General features: G+C 45.8%; 1 protein-coding gene across 3 annotated transcripts in view; it reads left to right on the forward strand.

The window, feature by feature from the left end:
* Positions 1-25229, forward strand: part of LOC124777360 (fatty acyl-CoA reductase 1-like) — a 246019-nt gene that overhangs the window by 212980 nt on the left and 7810 nt on the right. For all 3 annotated transcript variants that reach the window (XM_047252737.1, XM_047252734.1, XM_047252736.1), the window contains one exon: positions 6716-6973. In XM_047252737.1, coding sequence (XP_047108693.1) covers positions 6716-6973 — 258 coding nt within the window. The remainder of the gene's footprint in view (positions 1-6715; positions 6974-25229) is intronic.

Consider the following 25229-nt stretch of genomic DNA (forward strand, 5'->3'; position numbering starts at 1 on the left):
TCAAACATTTCCTATTGAGAACAATGTAGGTGCTGGCCGCGGTGGTCTGGCGGTTTTAGGCGCGCAGTCCGGAACCGCGTGACTGCTATGGTCGCAGGTTCGAATCCTGCCTCGGGCATGGATGTGTGTGATGTCCTTAGGTTAGTTATGTTTAAGTAGTTCTAAGTTCTAGGGGACTTATGACCTCAGATGTTAAGTCCCATAGTGCTCAGAGCCATTTGAACCACAATGTAGGAGCATCTTCATTGCCCCTGCGGAATTGTTTTGAAGAAGAAAACGCACGACGGTTATGTAATGTTGGTTGCATAGCTTCAGGCGAAATTTCTCACCAGGCCCTCGTACTTGGCGGGAGACACTATTGTTCTAGGTTTATTTATGTGCTCCCTGTGTGCTCAGAATTAAAAAGAACGACGTAATGCGATCGTCGGGCATGCTAGAGACACTGTCCAACACACCTGTGTAAAACTTCATCGGATTTTCATTGTGGTTTTCATTACGCGACCGATCGTTCCTTACTTTCCGAATAACCCTCGTACTTTATTAAACCACTTACTAGGCATGTAGCTCTACAGACCAGAATTTTCTCACGTTCTCTACCAGATCTTTTGCTAAGGTATGACGGTGGCTTTAATTGTATGCTTCGCCCATAGATCTTTTCACAGACACGAGAATATCTACTGGTCTTCGCTTGCGTCACTTTCGCGTTTTCATTTGAACCGAGAGTCCAACAGCCTCTGCTTCCTCAGTATCTTCTCCATCTCGTTATTAAACCATTCTGGGTTTTTTCTGTCCTTAATCCACCTACTAGGCACATAATCCTCCAGACCACCATTTACAGTCTGCTTAAGCTTTGCCCATAAGTCCTCTTCGTCCATCTTACTGGAACTAAGTGAGGTCATTTTATTGTGTAAGTGAGATGCTACCAACTGGCTATCTGCTCTATCTATCAGAAACACACGCCTAGCCTTCTATGCTGATTTATTAACTTTCGTAACCATAGTTGCTACAATGAAATAATGATCGTTAATCCACGTGTCTGTAATGACATTTTCGATAACGTCCACCCTATTTTGTAGCTACAAGACCTAAGATAGTTCCACTGCGTGCCGGCTGCACATCTTTCTGGTCAAGACTGTATTCAGAAATCCTGTTAAAAAGTATTTCGCATAATTGTCTGTCTGTCCCCCCCCCCTTCCCACCCCCAACCATCAATCCATAGACATCCCAGCCTATGCCGGTTAGGTTGAAGTCACCTCCAAATAGTATTGCGTGATCTAGGTATTTCAGCGTTACTCATCGTAGAACTGACTCAGCAGAGTTCGGGTTGCCAGTAAAAACATTCGACAATTAATCGTTTCACCAAGGCCTGTTGTATGCGACCGGATAACTTCACTATTACACCCAAATTCGATCTAATAGAAAAATTACTTTTTTCAAATACTATGAAAACGCCCCTCCTATGGCCTCTAATCTGCCTTTTCGATATACGTTCCACGACTCGCTAAATAGAGCTTTCCACTTCGAGTATCAGCCCGCCCTCAGTCCCAAGAGTAATACGAGCGCGAGAAATGTTATGGAGGGCAGTAAATTCGCAAACGTTATTACGAATAATTCAACAGTTTACAGATAAAATTTCGACTGTCGAAATGTCTTTGACTTCCCTAGCTGGTATTGACTGCTGAGTGTTTATCACAGCGTCTCAAATTACCGTCTAGCCAAAAACAACTCTTGTGTGGTTTCCACAAGTACTCTGCTACCTTTGTAGCTGCTTCCTTTGTGTAGCACACCCGTAACCTATCAAGGGGAGTCCAACAATTACTCACACGATAACGCAGATATAGAAATCTGCAGCCAGAGTCGACAAAGCGTTCGGTTGATACCCTCCAATCGTCTCCAAAGCAACGTTAGGAACAACGCTGCAGACTGCGAGATCTGCTTGGACCCCGCACGTGAGGTCAGCAGTCCTCTGCCAGCCGCTGTGTGAACTGAGGATGGTCTCAGAATCCGTGGGACAGGCGTCGTTGGTGCCGATGTGAGCAACAACTGGCCGACGACTGCACCCTACACACTCGATGGCCACCTCCATATCTCGGATGAGGCCCCCGGACAGACATACCACATGCACATTGGCTTTCTTCCCAGACGTGAAGGCCTCCTGCCTAAGGGGTTCTATAAGGTGCCTAATGTCAGAGCTCCCGATAACTAGTAAACCTCTCCCTCCAAGTGCGTGCTCGGACCCTGTTGAAGGAGCGGCCACCAGTTCACTCTCAGGCTAGGTGGCAGGTTTCCTCATTGGTCCTACCTCGAGCGACGTGAACGCGTTAACTACCGCCACTCATCGTGCTGTGTCGGTTACACTAGTGGGTGCCTCGGAAGCAGAGCCGCTGGGCAAAACGAGCGACATGTGACACGCCAGAATCTCCTCACTGCTACACCCTGAGGCAGCAGCCTGAAGGTGACTGACCTCAGCCAAAAGCGCATTCAGCTGATGGCGAATTGTCGCCAGCTCCCCCTCCGTCCGCAACAGTGCATGCACACATCCTAACCATACTAGCAAGAGTAACTGAAGAACTAAACTACAAAATAATCCTATATATGCAACTTTCTACCTTCCTGATGCGTCATCAGTGGACGCTGGTGCGATATCGGGCTATATAGCTGGCTGTCCAATGAGCAACTCTTGCGCTACAGACTTTGAGAATTCGCCCTTAAAAAACGCGAGATTGAATCTCTTACACAGAAAAAGCGCACGAAATTTAGTAATCGTACTACGAGGAAAACTCAGAAAAAAATGACAACTTGCCGCTCTGTAGATGCGTACACCCCAGAGCTGCGGCTTGATTATGATTATGATTCTTCCCGCTTTGTAAAATACTTACCTCTTTATCACACTCCGACTGCTACGGTCGCAGGTTCGAATCCTGCCTCGGGCATGGATGTGTGTGATGTCCTTAGGTTAGTCAGGTTTAAGTCGTTCTAAGTTCTAGTGGACTGATGACCACAGATGTTAAGCCCCATAGTGCTCAGAGCCATTTATCACACTCCTGTAGAAAACACTTGCGCATTACATTCAAATGATACTTACTCTGTGCCTTCCCGTTAGGACTAGCTGAATACGAAATTTAATTTTGCTTTGAGTACTGTTTTCCGTCAGGGTCATACTACCTTTCGTAACTCCATAACAGCTACTTACGTCCAAAAATACTTGATTCTTCATCATTTAACTCTTGCCACCTACTGCACGGACAACATTAACTCTTTGCAACGATAGTGTTGGCGCCTCTTCTTTATTTACCATTTGTTCATCAAGTCGCTCTGCTACGGCAGAAATCATTATCTGTATCAATACCCGAAACTGTCTTAATATAATTAACTTCAACATCTACCATAGGTTGATACTCGTCTTCAGTTGTAACTTCGTCTCCCTCAAACAGAATTCCCCTAACATCCCCAGAATCTCCTTTTAACAACCGTGTCATTGCCACTGATCCGTTCGCCACATGAGTTCGTGTTCATACCCCATTAAAACACCTTTCTAGTTTTCCCTTTCGTTGCCATCTCTTTCGTGGTCTCTATATACCCTGTTACCATTGTCTCTCTCATTACGTTCTGTATATCATCTGTTACTGTTCGTATCATCCCGCTTCCAGCCTCCTCTTCCACGCCTATTAAAGCAGTTACTGTGCCTCTCGTTCTCCCTTGTCTCATGTGATCTCCATTATGAGCCCACCAGTTTCTACTTTTTCTTGACCGCCAGTTCATACCTCCGACCTCCGAATCGTTATTGGTTGTCTCTTCTTCCGACAAAGCATCTGACTGGGCTAATGCTTGTAAAATATGTTCAGTTTTCTTTTTATAAATTCCCGTTAATTTTTCCCGTACACTCCTGGCAGTTTGGCCAATACTACACCAGTGACATCTTCTTCACTGAGTGTATAATCTAGATATAAATTCTTTTCACTTAAACTTCGGAAGCTATCTTTGTAACTGTCATACACACTTCTCAAGAAATTTGTCCTTTCTAAAATATTAATCTTATGTTACGCTGCATACCGTTAGACCAATATTTGCTATGAACTTCTTATTAAGCTAACAGTATGACAAACAAGATTCTTCTTATCTCATTGCCCAAGACAGAGAATCCCCTTCCATTCTGCTGGTGACGCATCCCATTTCTCTGGGAACACAACTAAAAGCTGTTTCGAAAAATGTCTTCGGATATAATCTCTCCTCACTGCGTACGCAAATCAGCGGCTCGTTATTTACGATGTACATGACCTGTGCGTAGACATCTAATGCCACATACCTCCACAGACCTACCAACAAACTGTCGGGTCCCTGACACGCAGAATCAGTGATGTATTTCGTTCCTGAGAGGGATAAACAATTTATTAAGTAAGTGGTCATAATATTTTGGCTCACCATTGTAGACTGGGATGTCTATGCATTCATTTCAGGAGGTACAGTCAGACAGTCATGCGAAGTACTTTTGAACCATGCTTTCTGAACACTGTCTTGAGGAGCTAGTTTGGTAGTCCACAATCACTGGAAATATCTTAGATCTTTTAGCTACAAATCGACTGAATATTATCGACAATGTCGGTATACAAACGGGCAGTAGAGATCATGATGTCATTATAACAACTATGTTTACGGAAGTTAATAAATCAGTTAAGAAGGCTAGGAGAGTGTTTCTCCTAGAAAAAGCAGATGAGCAAATTGCTAATTGGGATATGTACAACATTTCAGTGTAAGTTATGTTTCATGGGCTTAGGCAGAAGTGTGTGCATTATTTGAAAAATGTCCGAATGGAAATACGGAGCGTGATGCATTTGAGTCAGAAGCCTGCAGAAGTAGCAGGTGATTTGAATGCCTACGAGAAGCTAAGCTTGTGTGTGTGGTGAGAAAAGCCTCGCACTATTGTTGTCCAAAATGGAACAAGAGTCAGTCATTGATGCAAAACAAGATAGGACTGCGGAACCAGCTCATTTAAATCACTCAGCAAACGGGGCACAAATGTCAAATGCAAAATACTCCGATTATGAGGGCTCATTTCACCCATGAAATGAAAGTGAAAATGATGCTGAGGTGGCAGGTCACGTAGGATCTGTAAACACGGAAAGAGGTACAGTCAGGGAAAGTAAGAGTCCGATTTCGCAGACAATGCGCCACAGCGCAATTGTGTCGCGAGCTTCTAGTCCTGGGGAGGTTACTGGAAGTGCATAATTATAAACGATCATTCAGTTTATGTAAGAGACAGACATACGATTAGTGACATGAGAACCTCATTAAAGAGATTAGGGAAATTCAGAAGCAACAACACAAGGAGAAATTAAGAAAATACAAATAAAGGCTGATGAGCTTGTCGAAAACGTAACTTAGGTCAGGATAAAGTTAAGGGTGTAAAAGCAGAGGTTGAAGACATTAGGAAAACGTCAGATGAGACGCAAGAAGTAGCGGTAAATTCCAGACGCCTGCCTAAGACAGCCAGATTACTAGGACGAGAGTGCGCGAGATCAGGCAGCGCTGGCATAGGTCGGAATGAGCGCGCCCAAGAAGGCTACTTCTGCTCTTAAAAAGCTGGGACAGGCAGTGGCTGAAAAGATACAGGAAGGAACGTTAGAAGTCAAAAACGAGCGAACACGTCTCACTAGCCAGCAGAATGGGCGGATGAGATGAGACAAATGTGCGAACTGGTCCCTCGTGTAGAAATTCGACCAGAAGCAACAGCTCGTCGCCGTGAGCTCGTTGGTCACTATAAATGTTAAAGACAAAAGTGTGAAACCAAATCTGGTGTCACATCCACGGCTTAGGCCGATGTACGGCAGGAGCGCTCGGTTAAGGGAAATGTTGCGTGACGTGGTTGGTGTCTGTGGGGGTACTTACTTTGGTATAGTTGAGCTGCCTCTCGACCGTCACCACCTGCCTGGCAGTACGCAAACATGAATAGGGAACCATTCGCCTGTTTACAGTACACTGCGTCAATCACACAGCCTGGAAGACGCAAGGATCAAAAATGTTCAAATGTGTATGAAATCTTATGGGTCTTAACTGCTAAGGTCACCAGTCCCTAAGCTTACACACTACTTAAGTTAAACTATCCTAAAGACAAACACACACACCCATGCCTGAGAGAGGACTCGAACCTCCGCCGGGACCAGCCTCAGCCGGCCGGAGTGGCCGAGCGGTTCTAGGCGCTAGAGTCTGGAGCTGCGCGACCGCTACGGTCGCCGGTTCGAATCCTGCCTCGGGCATGGATGTGTGTGATGTCCTTAGGTTAGTTAGGTTTAAGTAGTTCTAAGTCTAGGGGACTGATGACCTCAGAAGTGCTCAGACCTATTTGAACCAGCCTCACAGTCCATGACTTCAGCTCCCAGACTGCTCGGCTAATCCCGCGCGGCACGCAAGGAACATACAGCATGTAGTCAGAGGAACTTTCATTTTTCAGAGCCATCTACCGTGGCTGCAATGCATATCCGGAAACATGTTCATAGGACCTTCTCTCTTCCATTTTCAGCCAGGAATTGGTCCCTGCAGTTTGTCGGTTTTATTTACTTTCATCCTGTATTTATGGAACAGTCATAGACATATATAGGATTTACCAAAATGTTACGATGATTACCGTAATAAAGTTTTTATTTTTAACTATGAGCTTCACTGTTAATCATGACAAGGATGATCTGTTTGCAGCATTGACACCGCGTGTATGTTGCAGACTGTGGGACGTGTACTCGCGTATTCATGGAACCATGCAAGTCCTAGAGACATTTACCACTAAAGAGTGGACTTTCAAAGACGACAACTTGGTGTGCATGTGGGGCCATATGGGAGAAGCCGACCGAAAGCTGTTTCCCTGTGACATCGCAGACATTGACTTCGAGTGGCATTATAAAAATGTTATGCGTGGATTGCGCCTGTACATTTTCAATGAGAGCTTCGACAACTTGGAAGCAGCCAGGAAGAAATTTCATTGGTATGTGTACTTCTTTTATTCAGTACAACTACTACAGTCGACTCACAAATATCATTGCGCTACCCAACAAATCTCCACCTCATTATACTTGCTTCATTGACCTATATAAGCTATAAAAACTATAAGACTGGCTCCATATACACGTCTATACCGTACACATAGTTTATAAGCGCACTTCATTTACATGCAAACGTTCAGTCACAGAAATTCGAAACATAAAGTGAAATAACAATTACATATCAGTAAATATTAAAATTTCTCGTAATTGATACCAACAGATAAAGGTAAAACTAGATACTGAAAGATCTCATGCAAATAAATGAATTTTGCCAATGAATACGTACGTAACACATTACATTAGAATTTTAATTGCAATACAGCAGAAGAAGATGTATAGATGGTGACCTGTGGAAGAAAAAAGTCGATGCGATAAGTGAAGTGTCTGCGCTAGCAGAATAGAAATGTGGAAAACACAAGTCCAAAAGCAATTTGCTGGACTCACGAAAACAAAACCATAATACAATTTCCAAAAGAACAACAGACTCGATCCCAACTGCGAATCGTCACTAATATAAAATAACAAATAATAATAGAAAAGACCCGCCTCTTCACGTGGAGAGATTACAATAAACAATTCTACAATGTCAAGATGTTCGTCGACTATACCAAGTCCAGCTGAAAGAGACAGGCCAGCTAGAAGAGGCGTATGGCCGTGACTGCCGGGGTGGCAGCTCTAAATACTTCCTAGCGGTGCTTCGAACTGCCCTTTTTCCGGCAGTACGCCGCCCTATAAGGCCCGTTTGGCGGATATATCTGCCGGAAGTGTTTGCGATGACGTGCCTGGCGTATAAAAGTAGTTCCTACGCTACCTCCGACCTCTGGTGAAGCTGTTCTGCAGGCTCCGCGAATGAGTAGCGGTCCCTGGCAGCCGTTGGCATGTTGTCTTGCGGCCGCCGGTAAATATTTGTGTTGGCAACACAACACAGACGTCGTAGGTGCTCCTGGTAAATATACGCCCTGTGATGCAGGCATCCCGTGTTGGTTGGACGTGAAGTGGGATGCCGATTCAGTAGGAGCTACGATGTATGAACTGGGCGGCCACAGCAATAAGAATGCTAATGACTTTGTAATCTTTCATGATTGGAGATGACTCCAAAAGGATACCAGTTTTTTCGCTATAAAGCCGAAATTTCAGGAATTCACCTCGAAATGAATAGGAATCAGGTTACCGAGTTAACCAAAGAGACGATTTTGATACAGGCTCTAAACTGAGTGAAGATGACATATACATGTTGTTCTAGCACTCAAGAGAGGAGTGTATTCATTTCTTGCGTGGCAGAGACTAGGAGAGTACAGCGTCCAAATTGGGAAGAAATTCAGTGCAACTGGATTAAAATTCACGTATTATGTCACAAATGTCGGCATTGAGAAGCAACAGGCTTCAACCCGGCGTGTCAAAAGTGCCGTGTCCAGGCGTCAGCCAGGGCTGTGGATGTTGGTCGAATGAGTCCCGCTTGCAGCAACTATATATCCAGACACAGTGACTTATCGGTACGTCATTAATTGTGCACGAATATTTGCAGGTGTAGGAAATGTCACGCACACACACACACACACACACACACACACACACACACACACAGATGCTAAGCGCATGCTTCGCCAGTGGTCTCAGGCGCCCCATAGAACAATACATGCCCTGGGCAGATTCAAGTGATCTTCATATGTCTGCTGTACGCGAAAGAGGGAGCCTGGCGGAAGTTTCCGATGATGACCGAGACTATCTCGCGTAATGACACTGCTGTCTGAGCGTCTGGATCTCACTGGCTTGCGCAGAGACAACGAAGGCGCTGTGTGTTCCGACTTCGTGTACTTCCACTACGCCTCGAGTAACATTTTGACGCGGATAAAACTGCCATGCGTCTTCAGCCACGTGGAAGGGTCACACATCTGCTGGGTGTCAATCGGTGAGTTTTCTGCGCGAAGGGGAGTAAGGCCGAGTGAAGAAGAGACTGTGTTCTGTTTTCCCGAAAATCGGATGGCTTCTAGTATTTCTATGCAGCGAGCCAATGGGGGCTGGAAAGTTGAAAGAGAATAAAACTAGAATAAAGGGATATAGTGGTATAGTGGCTTGTGCGACTGACAGTAAAACATTGGAGAAAAAGAATCTATCATTAGTCATAAAATGTGTTATTGTTTAGCATGCACAATGCCAGCTGGAGCAACTACATAGATCTGAAGCTGATCCGGAAAGATCGAAACGTGTCATATATTCAAAATTCACAACGAACCCCTTGAGTGCAAGGTCGTAAATGACCAAGGATGTCTAAGGGATTCGACACACCACGTATTGTCTACCATGCAGCCACAATATTGGCTGCTAATAGCGAGAGGGGGCGGGACTGGAGGTATCCAGTGGGCAGAATGAGGCTACGGAGTGTAGTTGAGCTACTTAGTCGACGAGTAGCTCCCAGCAGCGCTACAGTGTTAGTGGTGTTCGTACAAAGAAGAGCAAAGGCAACGATAAACGAAGCGAACATTGTACTATGCCTACAACAGTCGCCGAATTTGTTGTTTCATCGAAAAGGAACATAAGGAATTTCGCATTGCATTATATCTACAACAGTTGCAGAAGTTGGCATTTCGTCAGAAAGGAACCCAAGGAACCGCAGTGAGAAGGAAGTGGCAGATAAAATACTAGAGTTTCCGAAAGTTGAGTCAGTGGAATGTGTGATGTATACACTCGACGGTGCGGTCAATGTACATAAGGAGTGCAATGATGATCGCACACGCTTAACAAGTGAAAGTGATAATGAAACAGGTGTCGGGTCATGTAGTTCATCATCCTCGTCGGATAAAGAGCGACAAAATCCGTCTCTAGTGGAACATACTAAACGAAAATCATTGTCCAAGGAGCAGGTACTAAACATCATTGCGCACGTGTAAGATAATACACAACATAGTAAAAAAAAAAAAAAAACAATTATGTACAGATTCCGCAACAGTGTAACCGTGTAGTGCATAAGAAAAGGGGACGCACCAAGAGAGTCTTATCAAGATCAACTAACATCAGTGCCTAACGCATTCTTATACAATTATGCGGATTGTTAATCTGCGTGGTAGATTGGCTGGAAAGTTATTTATTGTGCTGCGAGATGTAGGAGGTGCTCTGGCCCCTACTATTCTTTGTTGTGTGCATGATCTTGCAGAGGCAGTAGCGAATATTCAAGTCACAGCAAGAGAGAGTGGCAAAATTGGAGTAAGAGAATTACAACTGTGCCATGAGCACTGCTTTTAGCAACTTGCTGGTCAAAATAACTTGCTTTTGCGTAATTCCTGGTCTGCGGATAAATATCATCCTTCTTTAGAGTAAACTATCCCTCCTGGAAAGTGTGTGACACTGCAATTCATGGCACCTAGAATCACTGGACAATTTCAGACTCTTGATGTTTGTTTTCTCCGTGCCTGTAGAACACATTGTCGCACTATCTGCAGCTACGCCTTTAAGGGTGACCAGTTTCAGGATAAGCTCCACAGCACAGTGTTTCGTATTCGGTTGCATCCCATCACATTCCACCAGCTCTCATCACCGCATTACGCTAGTATGATTCCATATTCGTTTTTTAAGAGTGGAACGTCCTTCACAGTTTGTAGCTCCCAAGGAGTTCGATCTCATGATGGTGCGAATCTTAGTGATCACGGTGGCCCGCCATTTTTCATTCGGTGTTCAGGGTGCAAGTCAGTGGTTTGTTTTGAGCATTTCTTGAATGTAGGCGATGTCCATATTGTAAAGAATAATGCATACATTCCATAGAAGCTTGATTTCTGCTCCTACCGGACACTGATTTTCTATCGCCCTCCTGATGCACACGATGAGTCATTAGCAGCTAATGTATTTCCTGTCGTGAATGTTACCACTTTAAAATGAGCCTTACTTCAGATTGAACTTGCGACCTAGCACTCAAGTGGTTTCCTGTGAGTGTGAAGAATAAACGAGAAATGTTTTCAGTTCCTGTTCTTCGGCGACAAATATGTCGATTCTAGTACATATATTGATATATTTAGGTCGTTGGCCACTGTCTTATTTAAGTAATCATTCCAGCGTTCGCGTGAAATTATTTATGAAAACAACAGAAAACCACGATCACAATGAGCAGACAGAACATAAACCTCTATGCTTCCGAATATGAGCCCAGAGTCTTAACAACTGCACTGCTTCATTCGTTTCATGTGTAAAGTACAATGCTCATTTACTTGTTACACTAGGAGAAATTCTTCTTTATTGTGCAAAAGAATAAATGGTCACCATTGCAACGCAAAAGTGTAAGATTTGGCTCAGAGGTGCCCTGCAACATCACCCTCGGACACGGTGGCGTTTCAGACAGCAACCACACATCACTTCTTCTCTTGACGCCTCTGCGGTGGAGGTCAGGACCGCAACGCAACGCCGTGAAATCACATAGTTTAGTAATGGGTGGCCGAAGAACACATCGCCTCTGAGAATCGACACGAAAAGGCCTCAGGGGGTAGTATAATGGGCGTCAATGAAACCAGCCCTTCCCTTGAGGCGTTGGTTTACAAACATCTCGCCGTCAGAACGAATGTTTGCAACGCCGTGTGGAGCAGGACAACGTTCTTTACAACTTTCAACGCTGCTGATACACCCTGTGTCCTTCTCTAAGGACATCGTGGGGCTGCAGCCCCACTGTACGAGATATGACGTCTTTGGAGTGAACTGCGACTAAAATTTTTGCTCTGGTGTACACGTTCTGCACACGCATCAGCAGATACTGGAGCAGCAGTTTAGTGCCACTCAGTTGTAGGGTGTCGAAGGGGTTGCCTGACTGCAGGAGCCTATATGGCATGGGCGAGGTGTTTCTTTACACAGTGCATTTTTAAGTTGCTTAAAAAAAGTGTGCGGCTGGCAGAGAAGATGTTGCTGAGCTGGGAGGTGCTACAGGGACCCTTTGCCGCTATATTCACCCACGTATCATTGTCGTATGTCCCACGGTCTCGCTACAGAAGAGTGCAAAACAGGGAGTCTAAGAAACCATCAATACCCTTTTGACGATTCGGATCACGTTAAATTTTCGTTGAATGGTTTTGAACGGTCCCTAATGGTACTACCAAAGCAAAAATTGCTGTCGAGCAGCATTCCAAATGATCAGATCACATTCAATTGGCTGGCAGCACCGCATTGTCCTTAAAGAACGGTTGAATCGTCAGGGTGTCAGCACCGACGAAAGTTGTCAAGAACGAAATCCTGTTGCACATCGCACTTCTAACAATCGTTTTCGACAGCAAAATGTGAGTGTAAGAACGCATCAAAGAAAGGGTTGGTCTTCATTAACGCCTTTCACATCTTTAGAAATCTTCGTGACGATTCTGAGCGGCAGTGTGTCTGAAATGTATTCCTCGATCACACACAGGAGAACCGTGTGATTTCAGAGCTGGGCGTCGCGCTTCTGACCTTCATCGCAGAGGCGTCAAGAGAAGTGGCGAGACGTCGTTAAGTGGGTGAGAGGGGGGGAGGGGGTTACGGCCTTCCCATCGTGTCACACGTCCACAGTGGCGGCGGGCGGAGACATCGTTAACACACGTCACACTTCACATGAACTACTGAGCTCTGTCCCATTTTTCTCACATGTATCAACATCTTGCTGTCTGAAGCGTCGCCGACTCGCAGGGCGTCAAGCTTTTGTACTGTTGCGGAGGCAGCTTTGAGCCAAATTTCAAACTTCTGTGTCGCAATGCAAGAATGTGGCTAGGTGTCAAAAAAAGCGACCCTTTAATTTGCGCAGTATAGCTATGCAGTGTCTTTCAGTTCCTATTTTATGTACATAGCAGATTATTTCAGTATTGCAAATATACTGCAATGCGTCTGTGTCTTGCTGTCCACATACCTCAAAGATAGCGTCTCCTCATCATGTAAGACGCTGAGGTCACAGGCACACTGAAACATTAGCATTACGAACGAACGAATCAGTGTGTGCAATTAACCAATCAAATTCATTACACTGTGAAAGTTTACTGCAATATGATAGTTGTGTTTTAGTCGCTATTTTATTAACCAATACTTCGACTTCTGAAAGTAATCTTTACTTTTGTATCATGCTTTGTTTAACAGCAAAGTATTGACTACCTTCTTAAATAAAATTGTGCTTTACACGAAATATCATGGGCTACGTCCCAACAAAGTTACGGATCTCCTTTTGCCAAGCTTAGTGCAGTAACTCAACGTGACATGGACTCTACAAGTCGTTCGATGTCCCATGCGGAAATGTTGGCCATGCTGCCTGTACAGCCCTCCATAATTGCGAAACTGTTGCCGGTGCAGGATTTTGTGCGCGAACTTACCTCTCGATTATGAGCCATAAATATTCGACGGGTAGCCAAATCATTCGCTCGAATTGAACAGAGTGCTCTTCAAACCAGTCGCGAACGATTGTGGCCCCGTGACATGGTGCACTGCCATACATAAAAATTTAATCTTTGTTTGCAAACATGAAGTCCAGGAATTGCTGCAAATGGTCTCCAAGTAGCCGAACATAGCTGTATCCATTCAATGATCGGTTCATTTGGTCCAGAGAACCCAGTCCATTCCTTGTAAACAAAGCCCAAACCATTATGGAGCTACCATCAGCTTGCACAGTGCCTTGTTGTCGAATTGAGCTTGTGGCTTCACGAGGTCTGCGGCGCACTCGAACCCTGCCATCAGCTTTTGTCCACCGAAATCGGGACTCATCCGCGCAGGGCCTGGTTTTCCAGTCGTCTAGGTTGCAACTAATATGGACACGATCCCACGAGAGGCGCTGAAGGCGATGTCCCGCTGTTAGCAACTTAGGTCGCCTGCTGCCACAGCCCATTAACGCCTAATTTGGCCTCACTGCCTTAACAGATACCTTCGTCGAGCGCTCCACACTGATTATCGTGGTTGTCATGCAGTGGTTCTTGTCTGTTAGCAGTGACAACTCTACGCAAACGCCACTGCTCTCGGTCCTTAATTGAGAGTCGTCGGCCACCGTTGTCCGTTGTGAGAGATAATGCTTGAAATTTGGTATTCTCGGCACACTCTTGACACTGTCATTGAATTTCCTAACGATTTCCGAAATGAATTCCCCATGCGTCTAGCTTCATCTACCGCTCCGCGTTCAGAGTCTGTTGGTTTCCGTCGTCAGCCCATAATCACGTCGAAATCCTTTACGCATGAAACACCTGAGTACAAATTACAACACCGTCAAGGCCGTGCGTTTTTATACCTTGTCTATGCGATACTGGAGCCATCTGTATACATGCATATCGCTATCCCATGAATTTTGTCATCTCCATGTAATTATCTACTTTGCCTCCTTTGGCAATTTATTATCGAATTTTAATAGGTGATAGAACATTATGGTTTGAGTATTGACCTGCTAACTGTGTGTCTACGAATTTCATGTATACTGGCATACTTACCATTCTTTTCTATGGTTTCCAAAATATATTCATTCATGTACTCACCTGAACTACTGGAGATAGTCATATTTTAAATAATTCTATACACCGAATGCGACCAGCTCTTTTACTTATTTTTCTTTTGCTCCTTTTCTGCTGTTTGAAACATGTGTACACATTTTATGCATGTGATTCCCACAATGCCATCTCACAGTTATTAACGGAGTACAGTGAGTGAGTCGATCTACAGTGAAAAATTATGGATAATTTTTGGGGAAATTTTCTGAGTGCTTTGGTGTAAGTGACTGTGGTCTACCATGCCTTGTCACACAATAATTGCATTTAGTTTGATTTCTTATGCGCGTTTATCTTTGTATTGTACTTAAAGTACCCGCACCACAGCTGTTCACGGTATGCACTGTGTCTCTCGTTCGTAAACAAACTAGCTCCACTGACTCACGCTACTTTCTGCTCACAAACAGCAGTGTCCACTATATTCTTCACCCGCTATCTTATGTTCCGTATTTCTCGGTTCTGTCTTGAGTTTGTTCTTGGGACAGTGTTATATGTATTTAGCAGTACCAGACAATAGTGTGGATTGATGTACTCATGAAGAGTTTTCCAATGTGCACCTCATGTAAGGTTTCTCTCATCACAGTGGAAGAGCGGTACAAAAACGACAGCGGCATCCTAGACGTCAGAGACACGCCACCGCACCCAATCTGTACGAGAGTTACACGCGGTTGGTGACTATCCAACCACTAGTAGCTAGCGTGTTCCACAAACTCTGAACAAAGTTGAACAACTATTTCGAGAATTTTGCATGAACAACAATTACACCTGTATCATCCACAGAATGTGAAGTCATAGAAGGCAGTGTACTTTCATCTCGAATAAAGTTTGAAAATTCTTACACAGTGTACAGGCAAGCACTATTTAATACTTTTGTGCTGTTTACAGACGACGCCAAGTCACAAGAGAGGGCGTTTCCAACAATAGAAAAACCCATGAATGGTATGATAAAAACTCTCGCGCGATAATTTTTTTTTGTGGTTCTAGGGCGCATAACTACAATGGTCATTAGCGCCAAGACTAAGTTCGGAATGCACCGTGAGGCACAAGGTTAAAGCAGCAACTAAAAGGGACAATACTATAAAAGACAAAGACAGGCAGAGGATTAAAAAAAACAGCATAATCAAATGTCCTTAGACAGGTTTGTCAAGTTGATAAAACGAAGAACGCGAGCAGCTGTGTTAACCCTACGAAGTTATGAATGTATCGATATAGTGGGCGGCGGGTGCCGGGTATTTTCGGCGATTTTCTGTTTTCCACGCCTAGGGATCCAGACGTTGATCAGTAATCAAAACGTTTTAAGGCCCGACTTCAGTTCCAGTCACTACTCGACTTCTGAATCACAGTCATCAGCTATCGTCGTCAAATATTTCTGATACAAGAAGTCGCCCTTGTTCTCCCAGTGGTCCTCTCAAAGAGGGCTTGTTCGAGAGCGTGCTAAAAAGTACTGCCTCAGAATTTTTATGGGAATAAAAGTTTTTTAAGTTAAACAAACGTCATTAAAATTCTACATCTTCATTCTTCATTTCTAAATATTTATTTCTCAACATAGTCACCCTTCTGCTACCTTTGGACCAAAATAACACATGGTGGGTGAAGAGAGGAGGACATACACACAGAACAAACAAAGAGGGAGTTTTGTGGCCAAAGTAAGTCCACTAGCAGTATACATTTGAGGATGAAGTTCGTGTGGAGCACAAAACTGTGTGGACGTGAATCGTGGACTGTGGGATAATCGGAAAGGAGAGAGTACAAGCGATTTAGATGAGGTGGTACAAAAAGCTTTTGAAAATAAGGATAGGCGAGGTAGGTAACACATGGAAATCGTTGAGGAGAAATGACAGGGTGATAGGACATGTGCCAACACATCAAGTAATAAATTGATGGTACGTGAGGGAGCTGTAGAGCATAAGAATATGGAGCTAATGTCCGAGAATTAAATATATCGATCAAATAAATGAGGACTTTAGGTGACAGTGCTACTCTTGAGATGAAGAGGTTGGCAATGGAGAGGATTTATTGTGGGACTGATGACACCACCAAAGAAATATAAATGTGATTATACCTTACGTACTTTACGGTAATCTGAACAGAGTAGAGTACAAAACGTTTCTTCCGCACAGTTACTACAAAATGTCCAACTGAGAATTCATCGATCTGTGCAAAGTGAGCACGACAGGAACTAGGCACGTTTTGCACCCTAATGCAAGCTGCGATAGGTCGCCATGGTGCTCTTCCATGGACAGTGAAAATGGACTTCTTGCTCTGGAGGCACGTAAGGAGCCTATTTTACGTGACTCAGCTCGACCTGTTTGCTAGGGATGTCGCAGCAGCAACAGATAGGCAACCGGACTCCTGGGACTCTTGAGCATGCACACCAGTGGATGTTTTGTCGCACTAGACACTGTTGTGATCGTGGTGGTCCGCATTTGGAACAACACTTGTAAGGAAACATTTATGTATTGATTGCGGACTGTTCTGGACACCGATAGAGCGGACTAAGCCCACTGTCATGAAAGCGTACGCGTTTATCTGAGGGCTGTTCTGTCATCACGGTCTGACGTAAGAGTCGTGTTGCCCACTGCGACAGTAGCACACCAAACTGCCTGGAAGTTACATTGTTCGACGCGATCTTGCGAAAGCGAGTAGTAATTGCTTAAAATAGTACAATGGTTTTTACCAATGGGAGCGAGAGTAGAGTAATAACTTGCAACAACAAGAAGACCCCACGTCTGTCCTTCATGGATTCCTAAAGATCTTACGAAAATATGAAACGCCACATTTTAGAGCATATCATTTACGATTCTCTTGTAAATTACAGGTATTTGCTGAAGGTGACCTTTTCCTTATAATAGCAGTAAGTGGCCACTAAACACCAGCAGACCTGACCTTTTGCAGTAAGGAGTCGAACATCTACTCAACAACATCAAGTTTTGTTCACTACATTTCCAATCAAATCAATGAACGGAGAAATAGGAAACTTATTCGGAATGCGATACATACATATAGTATTTAACATACCATATAACCCTTCAAATCTGAAACAGAAGGGAAATACACAAAGACGTGACAATAACGTCGAAATCAAAACAACTGGTTCCCAACCAAGAAGAAACCAATTCCACAACTCTTGCTACATCTGGCCCTAAACAGCAAGAATCATATTAATACATCTCCAGAAAACCTTACACACCATTTCTCGCAGCGACTTCTATTTATTTTGCGTGCCTATGTAGTATCGTCTCAGTTGTCTGACTGGATTCGTGATTTCCTGTCAGAACAGGTAACAGAAAGTCATCGTGTAAAACAGAAGTAACATCTGGTGTTCCCCAAGAAAGTGTTATGAGCCCAGCCGGCCGCTGTGGACGAGCACTTCTAGGCGCCTCAGTCCGGGACCGCGCTGCTGCTACGGTCGCAGGTTCTGATCCTGCCTCGGACTGTATGTGTGTGATGTCTTTAGGTTAGTTAGGTTTAAGTAGTTCTAAGTCTAGGGGACTAATGACCTCAGATGTTAAGTCGCATAGTGCTTAGAGCCATTTGAACATTTCTTTTCTTTCCCCAATGTTTGGGTCCAGAAATCGTGTTTCATGTACCCTCCAGATCCGAATCCGTCGAGAATCACTCTCCAGGCGAAATCGGAACTCATCTGTGAAAAGAACATTGGCGCTCCGTTCGACCGTCCAAGTGGAATGTTGATGGCTCCACGTTACCTTCTGTGAAGACATGCCAGAGGTAAACAGACAGCAGATCTCTAACAGTAAAGGCTACTCTGCTGAAGCCGCCTGTACACTGTTTACCTCGATACAACCCATCCAGAGGATGCTGCGACGTGAGATGCCAGTTGCCATGCAGTACTAAGGCCGTACTGCCGTGCCCTTACAGCCAAATAACCGTCCATTCTTTCTGATGGCACACGTGGTCGGCCCTACACTGCTCTTTGGGATATTGTTTCAGTCTCTATAAATGTCACCACATCCCAGAAACAGCAGAATTCTGGTACCGCGCGCTGCGGAATTTGAATCCCCGCCAGACGTCATGGACGTCGAAGACCCCTAGAGGTCTCTGCACCATCGCGCCGTAAGCTGTGGCGGCGCGCGCCTCCTGACCCGCATTTAGTGTGAGGGCGCCACAGTGGAATACGTGGTTCCAGCTGCCAATAGCGGCGCCCCCGATAGAGTACCTAAGCACCTGCCTCTCGCTCAGCCAGCCAGTCTAACCTTGGGTACGTCTCTGGACACATCGCTTCGCCTTAAACAGCTTATTTACTTCCTTGTTCTATGTACGAGTATACGTGGATTGTTCACGGGCCACTCCGAGGATCCCGCAGCGCTTTCCGTCACTTCAACCCCACGAGATTACAGAGTACCTAACGGCTCAACACAAAAGTTTTGTCTCAATTACAGATAGCGTTGAGGATCAGTGGACAAAGTTCAAACCCATCGTACAATATGCTTTAGATGAGTATGTGCCAAGCAAGATCGTAAGAGATGGAAAAGAGCCACCGTGGTACAACAACCGAGTTAGAAAACTGCTGCGGAAGCAAAGGGAACTTCACAGCAAACATAAACATAGCCAAAGCCTCGCAGACAAACAAAAATTCTTCTTCTTCTGTAGTGGTCAATCCAAGGATTGGTTTGCAACAGCTACAATGGCAGCTTGTCTCCATTCTGTGCGTCTTTCAGCTTTTCTCTTCATTTCTTTATAGGTGTTACATCCCACATCTTTCACGATTTGATCCATGTACCTCAGTCGTGGTCTTCCTCTTGGTCTTTTTCCCTCGACATATCCCTCTATGATTGTGTTCAGGAGTCCTTTATGTCTTAATAGATGGCCTGTAAATTGCACTCTTCTTTTAACAATGAAACTCCAGCAGCTTCTCTTCTCACCTGCTCTTTCCAGAATCACTTCGTTTGTGACCTTGTCCATACATTTTATTTTGATCATGCGTCTATAGCACCACATTTCAAAAGAATTTAGCTTCTGGTCTTCCTCTGTCCCGAGAGTCCATGTTTCACACCCATATCATGCCACACTCCACACATATGATTTCAAAAATCTTTTCCTGATTTCAAGGCTGATGCTCTTAGATGTTAACATGTTATTCTTCTTGTTAAAAGCAGCCTTTGCTTGAGCTATTCTACTTCTCACTTCTGCCTTGCTCCTTCCATCCCTGGTAATATTACTGCCCAGATAAGTAAATTTATCAACTTGTTCAAGCAGTTCATTGCCTACATGAACTTGGACTTTCACTTCATCTTCTTTGTAGCATGCCATTACTTTTGTTTTTGCTTTATTAATTCTCATATTATATTCCTACACAGAACAAAAATTACGCGAAGCGAAATGTAGTGTGAGGAGGGCTATGCGAGAGGCGTTCAATGAATTCGAAAGTAAAGTTCTATGTACTGACTTGGCAGAAAATCCTAAGAAATTTTGGTCTTATGTCAACGCGGTAGGTGGATCAAAACAAAATGTCCACACTCTGTGACCAAAATGGTTCTGAAACAGAGGATGACAGACTAAAGGCCGAAATACTAAATGTCTTTTTCCAAAGCCGTTTCACAGAGGAAGACTGCACTGTAGATCCTTCTCTAGATTGTCGCACAGATGACAAAATGGTAGATATCGAAATAGATGACAGAGGGATAGAGAAACAATTAAAATCGCTCAAAAGAGGAAAGGCCGCTGGACCTGATGGGATACCAGTTCGATTTTACACAGAGCACGCGAAGGAACTTGCCCCCCCCCCCCTTCTTGTAGCGGTGTACCGTAGGTCTCTAGAAGAGCGTAGCGTTCCAAAGGATTGGAAGAGGGCACAGGTCATCCCCGTTTTCAAGAAGGGACGTCGAACAGATGTGCAGAACTGTAGACCTATATCTCTAACGGCGATCAGTTGTAGAATTTTGGAACACGTTATATGTTCGAGTAAAATGACTTTTCTGGAGACTAGAAATCTACTCTGTAGGAATCAGCATGGGTTTCGAAAAAGACGGTCGTGTGAAACCCAGCTTGCGCTATTCGTCCACGAGACTCAGAGGGCCATAGACACGGGTTCACAGGTAGATGCCGTGTTTCTTGACTTCCGCAAGGCGTTAGATACAGTTCCCCACAGTCGTTTAATGAACAAAGTATGAGCATATGGACTATCAGACCAATTGTGTGATTGGATTGAAGAGTTCCCAGATAACAGAACGCAGCATGTCATTCTCAATGGAGAGAAGTCTTCCGAAGTAAGAGTGATTTCAGTCGTAGGACCGTTGCTATTCACAATACACATAAATGACCTTGTGTATGACATCGGAAGTCCATTGAGGCTTTTTGCAGATGATGCTGTGGTGTATCGAGAGGTTGTAACAATGGAAAATTGTACTGAAATGCAGGAGGATCTGCAGCGAATTGACGCATGGTGCAGAGAATGGCAATTGAATCTCAATGTAGACAAGTGTAATGTGCTGCGAATACATAGAAAGATAGATCCCTTATCATTTAGCTACAAAATAGCGGGCCAGCAACTGGAAGCAGTTAATTCAATAAATCACCTGGGAGTAGGCATTAGGAGTGATTTAAAATGGAATGATCTTATAAAGTTGATCGTCGGTAAAACAGATGCCAGACTGAGATTCATTGGAAGAATACTAAGGAAATGCAACCCGAAAACAAAGGAAGTAGGTTGCAGTACGCTTGTTCGCCCACTGCTTGAATACTGCTCAGCAGTGTGGGATCCGTACCAGATAGGGTTGTTAGGAGAGACAGAGAAGATCCAATGGAGAGCAGCGTGCTTCGTTACAGGATCATTTAGTAATCGCGAAAGCTTTACGGAGATGACACATAAACTCCAGTGGAAGACGCTGCAGGAGAGACGCTCAGTAGCTCGGTACGGGCTTCTGTTAAAGTTTCGAGAACATACCTTCACGGAAGAGTCAAGCAGTATATTGCTCCCTCCTACGTATATCTCGCGAAGAGAGCATGAGGATAAAATCAGAGATTAGAGCCCACACAGAAGCATACCGACAATCCTTCTTTCCACGAACAATACGAGACTGGAATAGAAGGGAGAACCGATAGAGGTACTCAGGGTACCCTCCGCCACACACAGTCAGGTGGCTTGCGGAGTATGGACGTAGATGTAGATGTAGATGTAGACCGTTCCAGTAGACTTTACAACATTTTGGCGACGAGTAACCGGTGGTCGTTGTTGGTATGGAGGCGAAGTTGATCTGCCTGCTGGAGCAACAGCAGCAGCTCATGCAGCAGCAGCAGCTCCAGTTAGACATATTACAAAAGTCGCTGCAGTTGCTAACGGACAAAGTCGATGCCCGGGACGCGTTGCCACAACAGCTTCCTTGTCCTCGGGTGTCCGATGCTTTCCCACGTCGGCCGTCGTTTCCAACCTTTAATGAATCTAAAGAGGACTGGGAAACCTACTTACATCGGCTGAAACAACATCATTTCACGGCCTTTCAAGTCACGGACGACTCCTTTCAGCGGTCGTTGTTTTTGTCTTGGGCCTCCCCGGACACGTTCTATCTTCTCCCCAAGTTGGCACGGTTGTCCGATCCTGTGGTTCTCTTTTTCCAGGAGATCTGCCTTTTAGCTGACAAACTATTATTCCCAACGTTACCACGTGGTCGTCTCTCGGCTGGAGTTCCACCAGTACCATAAACAGCTTGGTCAATCGTATCGTTCCTGGTCACGGACTTGCTGGGTCTCAGCCGTCGATGCGATTTTACGTGCACCAGTCAGCAGTGTAAGTCTTCGTATGCGGACTCCCTGATCCAGGATGTGGTGGTTCAGCTGGCTCCCGATCTTGAGGTCCGCACTGCGGCGTTGAAACTCGACAATCCTTCCTTGGAAGAGATTCTCCACATTTCCCACTCCTTTGAAATTGCTCAAGCCGCTAACGAGCGTCTTATGGCGCGACCGCAGGTGGCGGCGATCGCGGCGTCACGGCGGGTTCTGCTCTCGCGACATCGACGTGGCCCGGCCAACAGAGGCCAGTGCCGTCGGGACTCCTCGTTGTCCGACGTCTCTATGGCATCGGCGCCTTCGGTCGCCCCTCGTCGCCGGTCGCGCAGCCCACTTCCCTCTTGCCCACAGTGCTTTACTGCCCATTCGCGGGCTGATTGTCCCTACTGCTGGAAAACGTGCACACTGTGTAACAAGGAGGGCCACATCCGATGTTTGTAGTAGTCATTCGACTCGCTCCAGTCCTGCCCCTCCTGGGCCTCAAGATACAGTCCTTGCTCTGCAGTCGGTCGTCCCACAGGACTACCCGTCAGTGAGGAAGTTTTTCCTCAATCTCCGCATTTTCACTCAGGATGTCAGTTTTCATGTCGACACTTGGGCCACCGTCTCCCTAATTAATATGACAACATTTACCTGGCTGGGCTCATCTGCATTGTCGCCTCCCTCTCACCATTTGGTCGCCTACAGAGATAGTTCCATTCCCCTTCATGGGCAGTTCGATGGTTCTGAGCACTATGGGACTTAACATCTATGGTCATCAGTCCCCTAGAACTTAGAACTACTTAAACCTAACTAATCTAAGGACAGCACACAACACCCAGCCATCACGAGGCAGAGAAAATCCCTGATCCCGCCGGGAATCGAACCCGGGAACCCGGGCGTGGGAAGCGAGAACGCTACCGCACGACCACGAGAGGCGGGCTCATGGGCAGTTCGTCGTCCAGGCGACGTACACGCATGTTTCCCAGTTCCTTACCCTTTTTGTCGTCGACCATCCGTCGGCTTCGAATATTTTTGGCCTGGATGCGTTTCAACTGTTGGGCTTTTCAATTTCCGACGAAGTTAAGGTCGTTTCCACGGCTGCTCCCTCTTAGGACGTGGACGATCTGTTCTCCGCTTTTGCGTGGTTGTTTGGACCGGATCTCGGATGTGCTTCCGGCTTTCAGGCACACAACACCCTACGGTCGGATGCACAGCCCCGCTTTTTCAAGGTCCAGCCCTTTCCAGTGGCCTTACGACCAGCGGTCAAGCAGGAACTTGATCGGCTCCAGGCCGCTGGCGTGCTGGAGCCTGTAACTTACAGTGCGTAGGTGATATCACGGGTGGTCACACGGATACCCAATGGGTCCCTACGGCTGTGTAGGGACTTCGGCGCTACTGTCAATGCTCAGTCCCTGATTGACACTTACCCCTCTCCCCGACAGGAAGACCCTGTTGCCAAGCTTGCTGGGGGAAATCGACCTGGCTGAGGCACACCACCAGTTGCCCTTGGATGCTGAATCTCAGAACATCATGGTTATCAACACGCCTTTCGGATTGTATAAGTACAAGCGCCTTTCCTTTGGTGTCTATTCGGCTCCGGCCATTTTCCAGCGATTCCTGGTGCAGCTTACACAGCCTATCCCTGCCTGTGTGAATTATCTTGGTCACCGGGCGTTCCCGCCAGGTACACTTGCAAAACCTCTGTGACATATTTCACACTCTGCACTCTGCTGGTTTACGCTGTCGGCTGGACAAGTGTTGTTTTTTTCCAACTGGAAGTGGAATACTTAGGCCACTGGCTTATCAAAGATGGCATTCGCCCTTCAGGTCGTAATGTTGCGGCCATTGAGGCCCTTCCTCGTCCCAAGGACTTATCTGAACTCTAGGTGTTTTTGGGCAAGGTTACATATTACTTAAAGTTTTTGCCCCAGGCTGCCTCCATTGCTCAACCCCTCAATCACTTGCGTAACAAAGGGGTACCTTTTGATTGGACGCCTGCCTGTGACCAGGCTTTTCTCTGTTTAAAAGCGATGCTCAAGTCCGCCCCTTGTCTTACTCCCTTTTCTCCGGATGGCCCCTAGGTTGTGGCAGCTGATGCATCGGCATATGGCACTGGGGCCGTCCTTGTGTGCCAGGATGCCGATGGCTCCAAACAGCCCATGGCATATGCGTCTAAGACGTTGACCCCAGCACAACAGAACTACTCCCAGATTGAAAAGGACACTCTGGCGATCGTGTTCGCTGTCCAAAAATTTCACACCTACCTCTTTGGGGCAAAGTTCACCCTCCTGACGGACAATAAACCCTTGGTTACACTTTTTGGACACCACTCGCACCTTCCAGAGCGGACAGCTCAACGTCTCCAGCGCTGGGCATTGTTTTTACACCCACCGCCCACCATGCTAACACGGACGCTTTGTCACATCTCCCAGCAGGCCCCGATCCTGCCTTTGACCGACAGCAAGTGCTCTGATTTCACATTGATTCCGCCGCCATGTTGCGCTGGCCGGTCTACCTCTTATGGCTGCTCACATTGCTGCAGCTACCCGCCACAACCCTGTGTTGCTGCAGGTTCTCAACCACGTGGTCCACAGGTGGCCGTCCTATGTTACTCGTCAGATGCAGTCCTATTTCAACCCCTGGTGCCACCTGTCCCACAGGCTCTCTGTGGTCGATGATGTCCTTCTGTTGGCCACAGAGTCGGATGCCCATCAGATGGTCATCCCTCCAGAATTGCAGCTTATGGTGCTCGGTTTGTTACACCACGAGCACTGGGGTATGTCCCAAATGAAAGTTTTGGCTCGCCAGCATGTGTATTGGCCTGGCATTGATGGCGATATGGAGCTTCTGGTCCGTGGGTGCACTGTCTGTGTGCGTCACTGGGCAAGCTCCTCTCAGTCGTTTGCACCCTGGCTTGTGCCTTGCTGTCCCTGCGATCGGATCCATATCGATTTTGTGGGCCCATTTTTGGGGTCCATATGGTTACTCATTGTTGATGGCTACTCCGGATACCACATATGTT

Source organism: Schistocerca piceifrons, chromosome 2 (assembly GCF_021461385.2).
Source record: "Schistocerca piceifrons isolate TAMUIC-IGC-003096 chromosome 2, iqSchPice1.1, whole genome shotgun sequence".
Classification (NCBI taxonomy): domain Eukaryota; kingdom Metazoa; phylum Arthropoda; class Insecta; order Orthoptera; family Acrididae; genus Schistocerca; species Schistocerca piceifrons.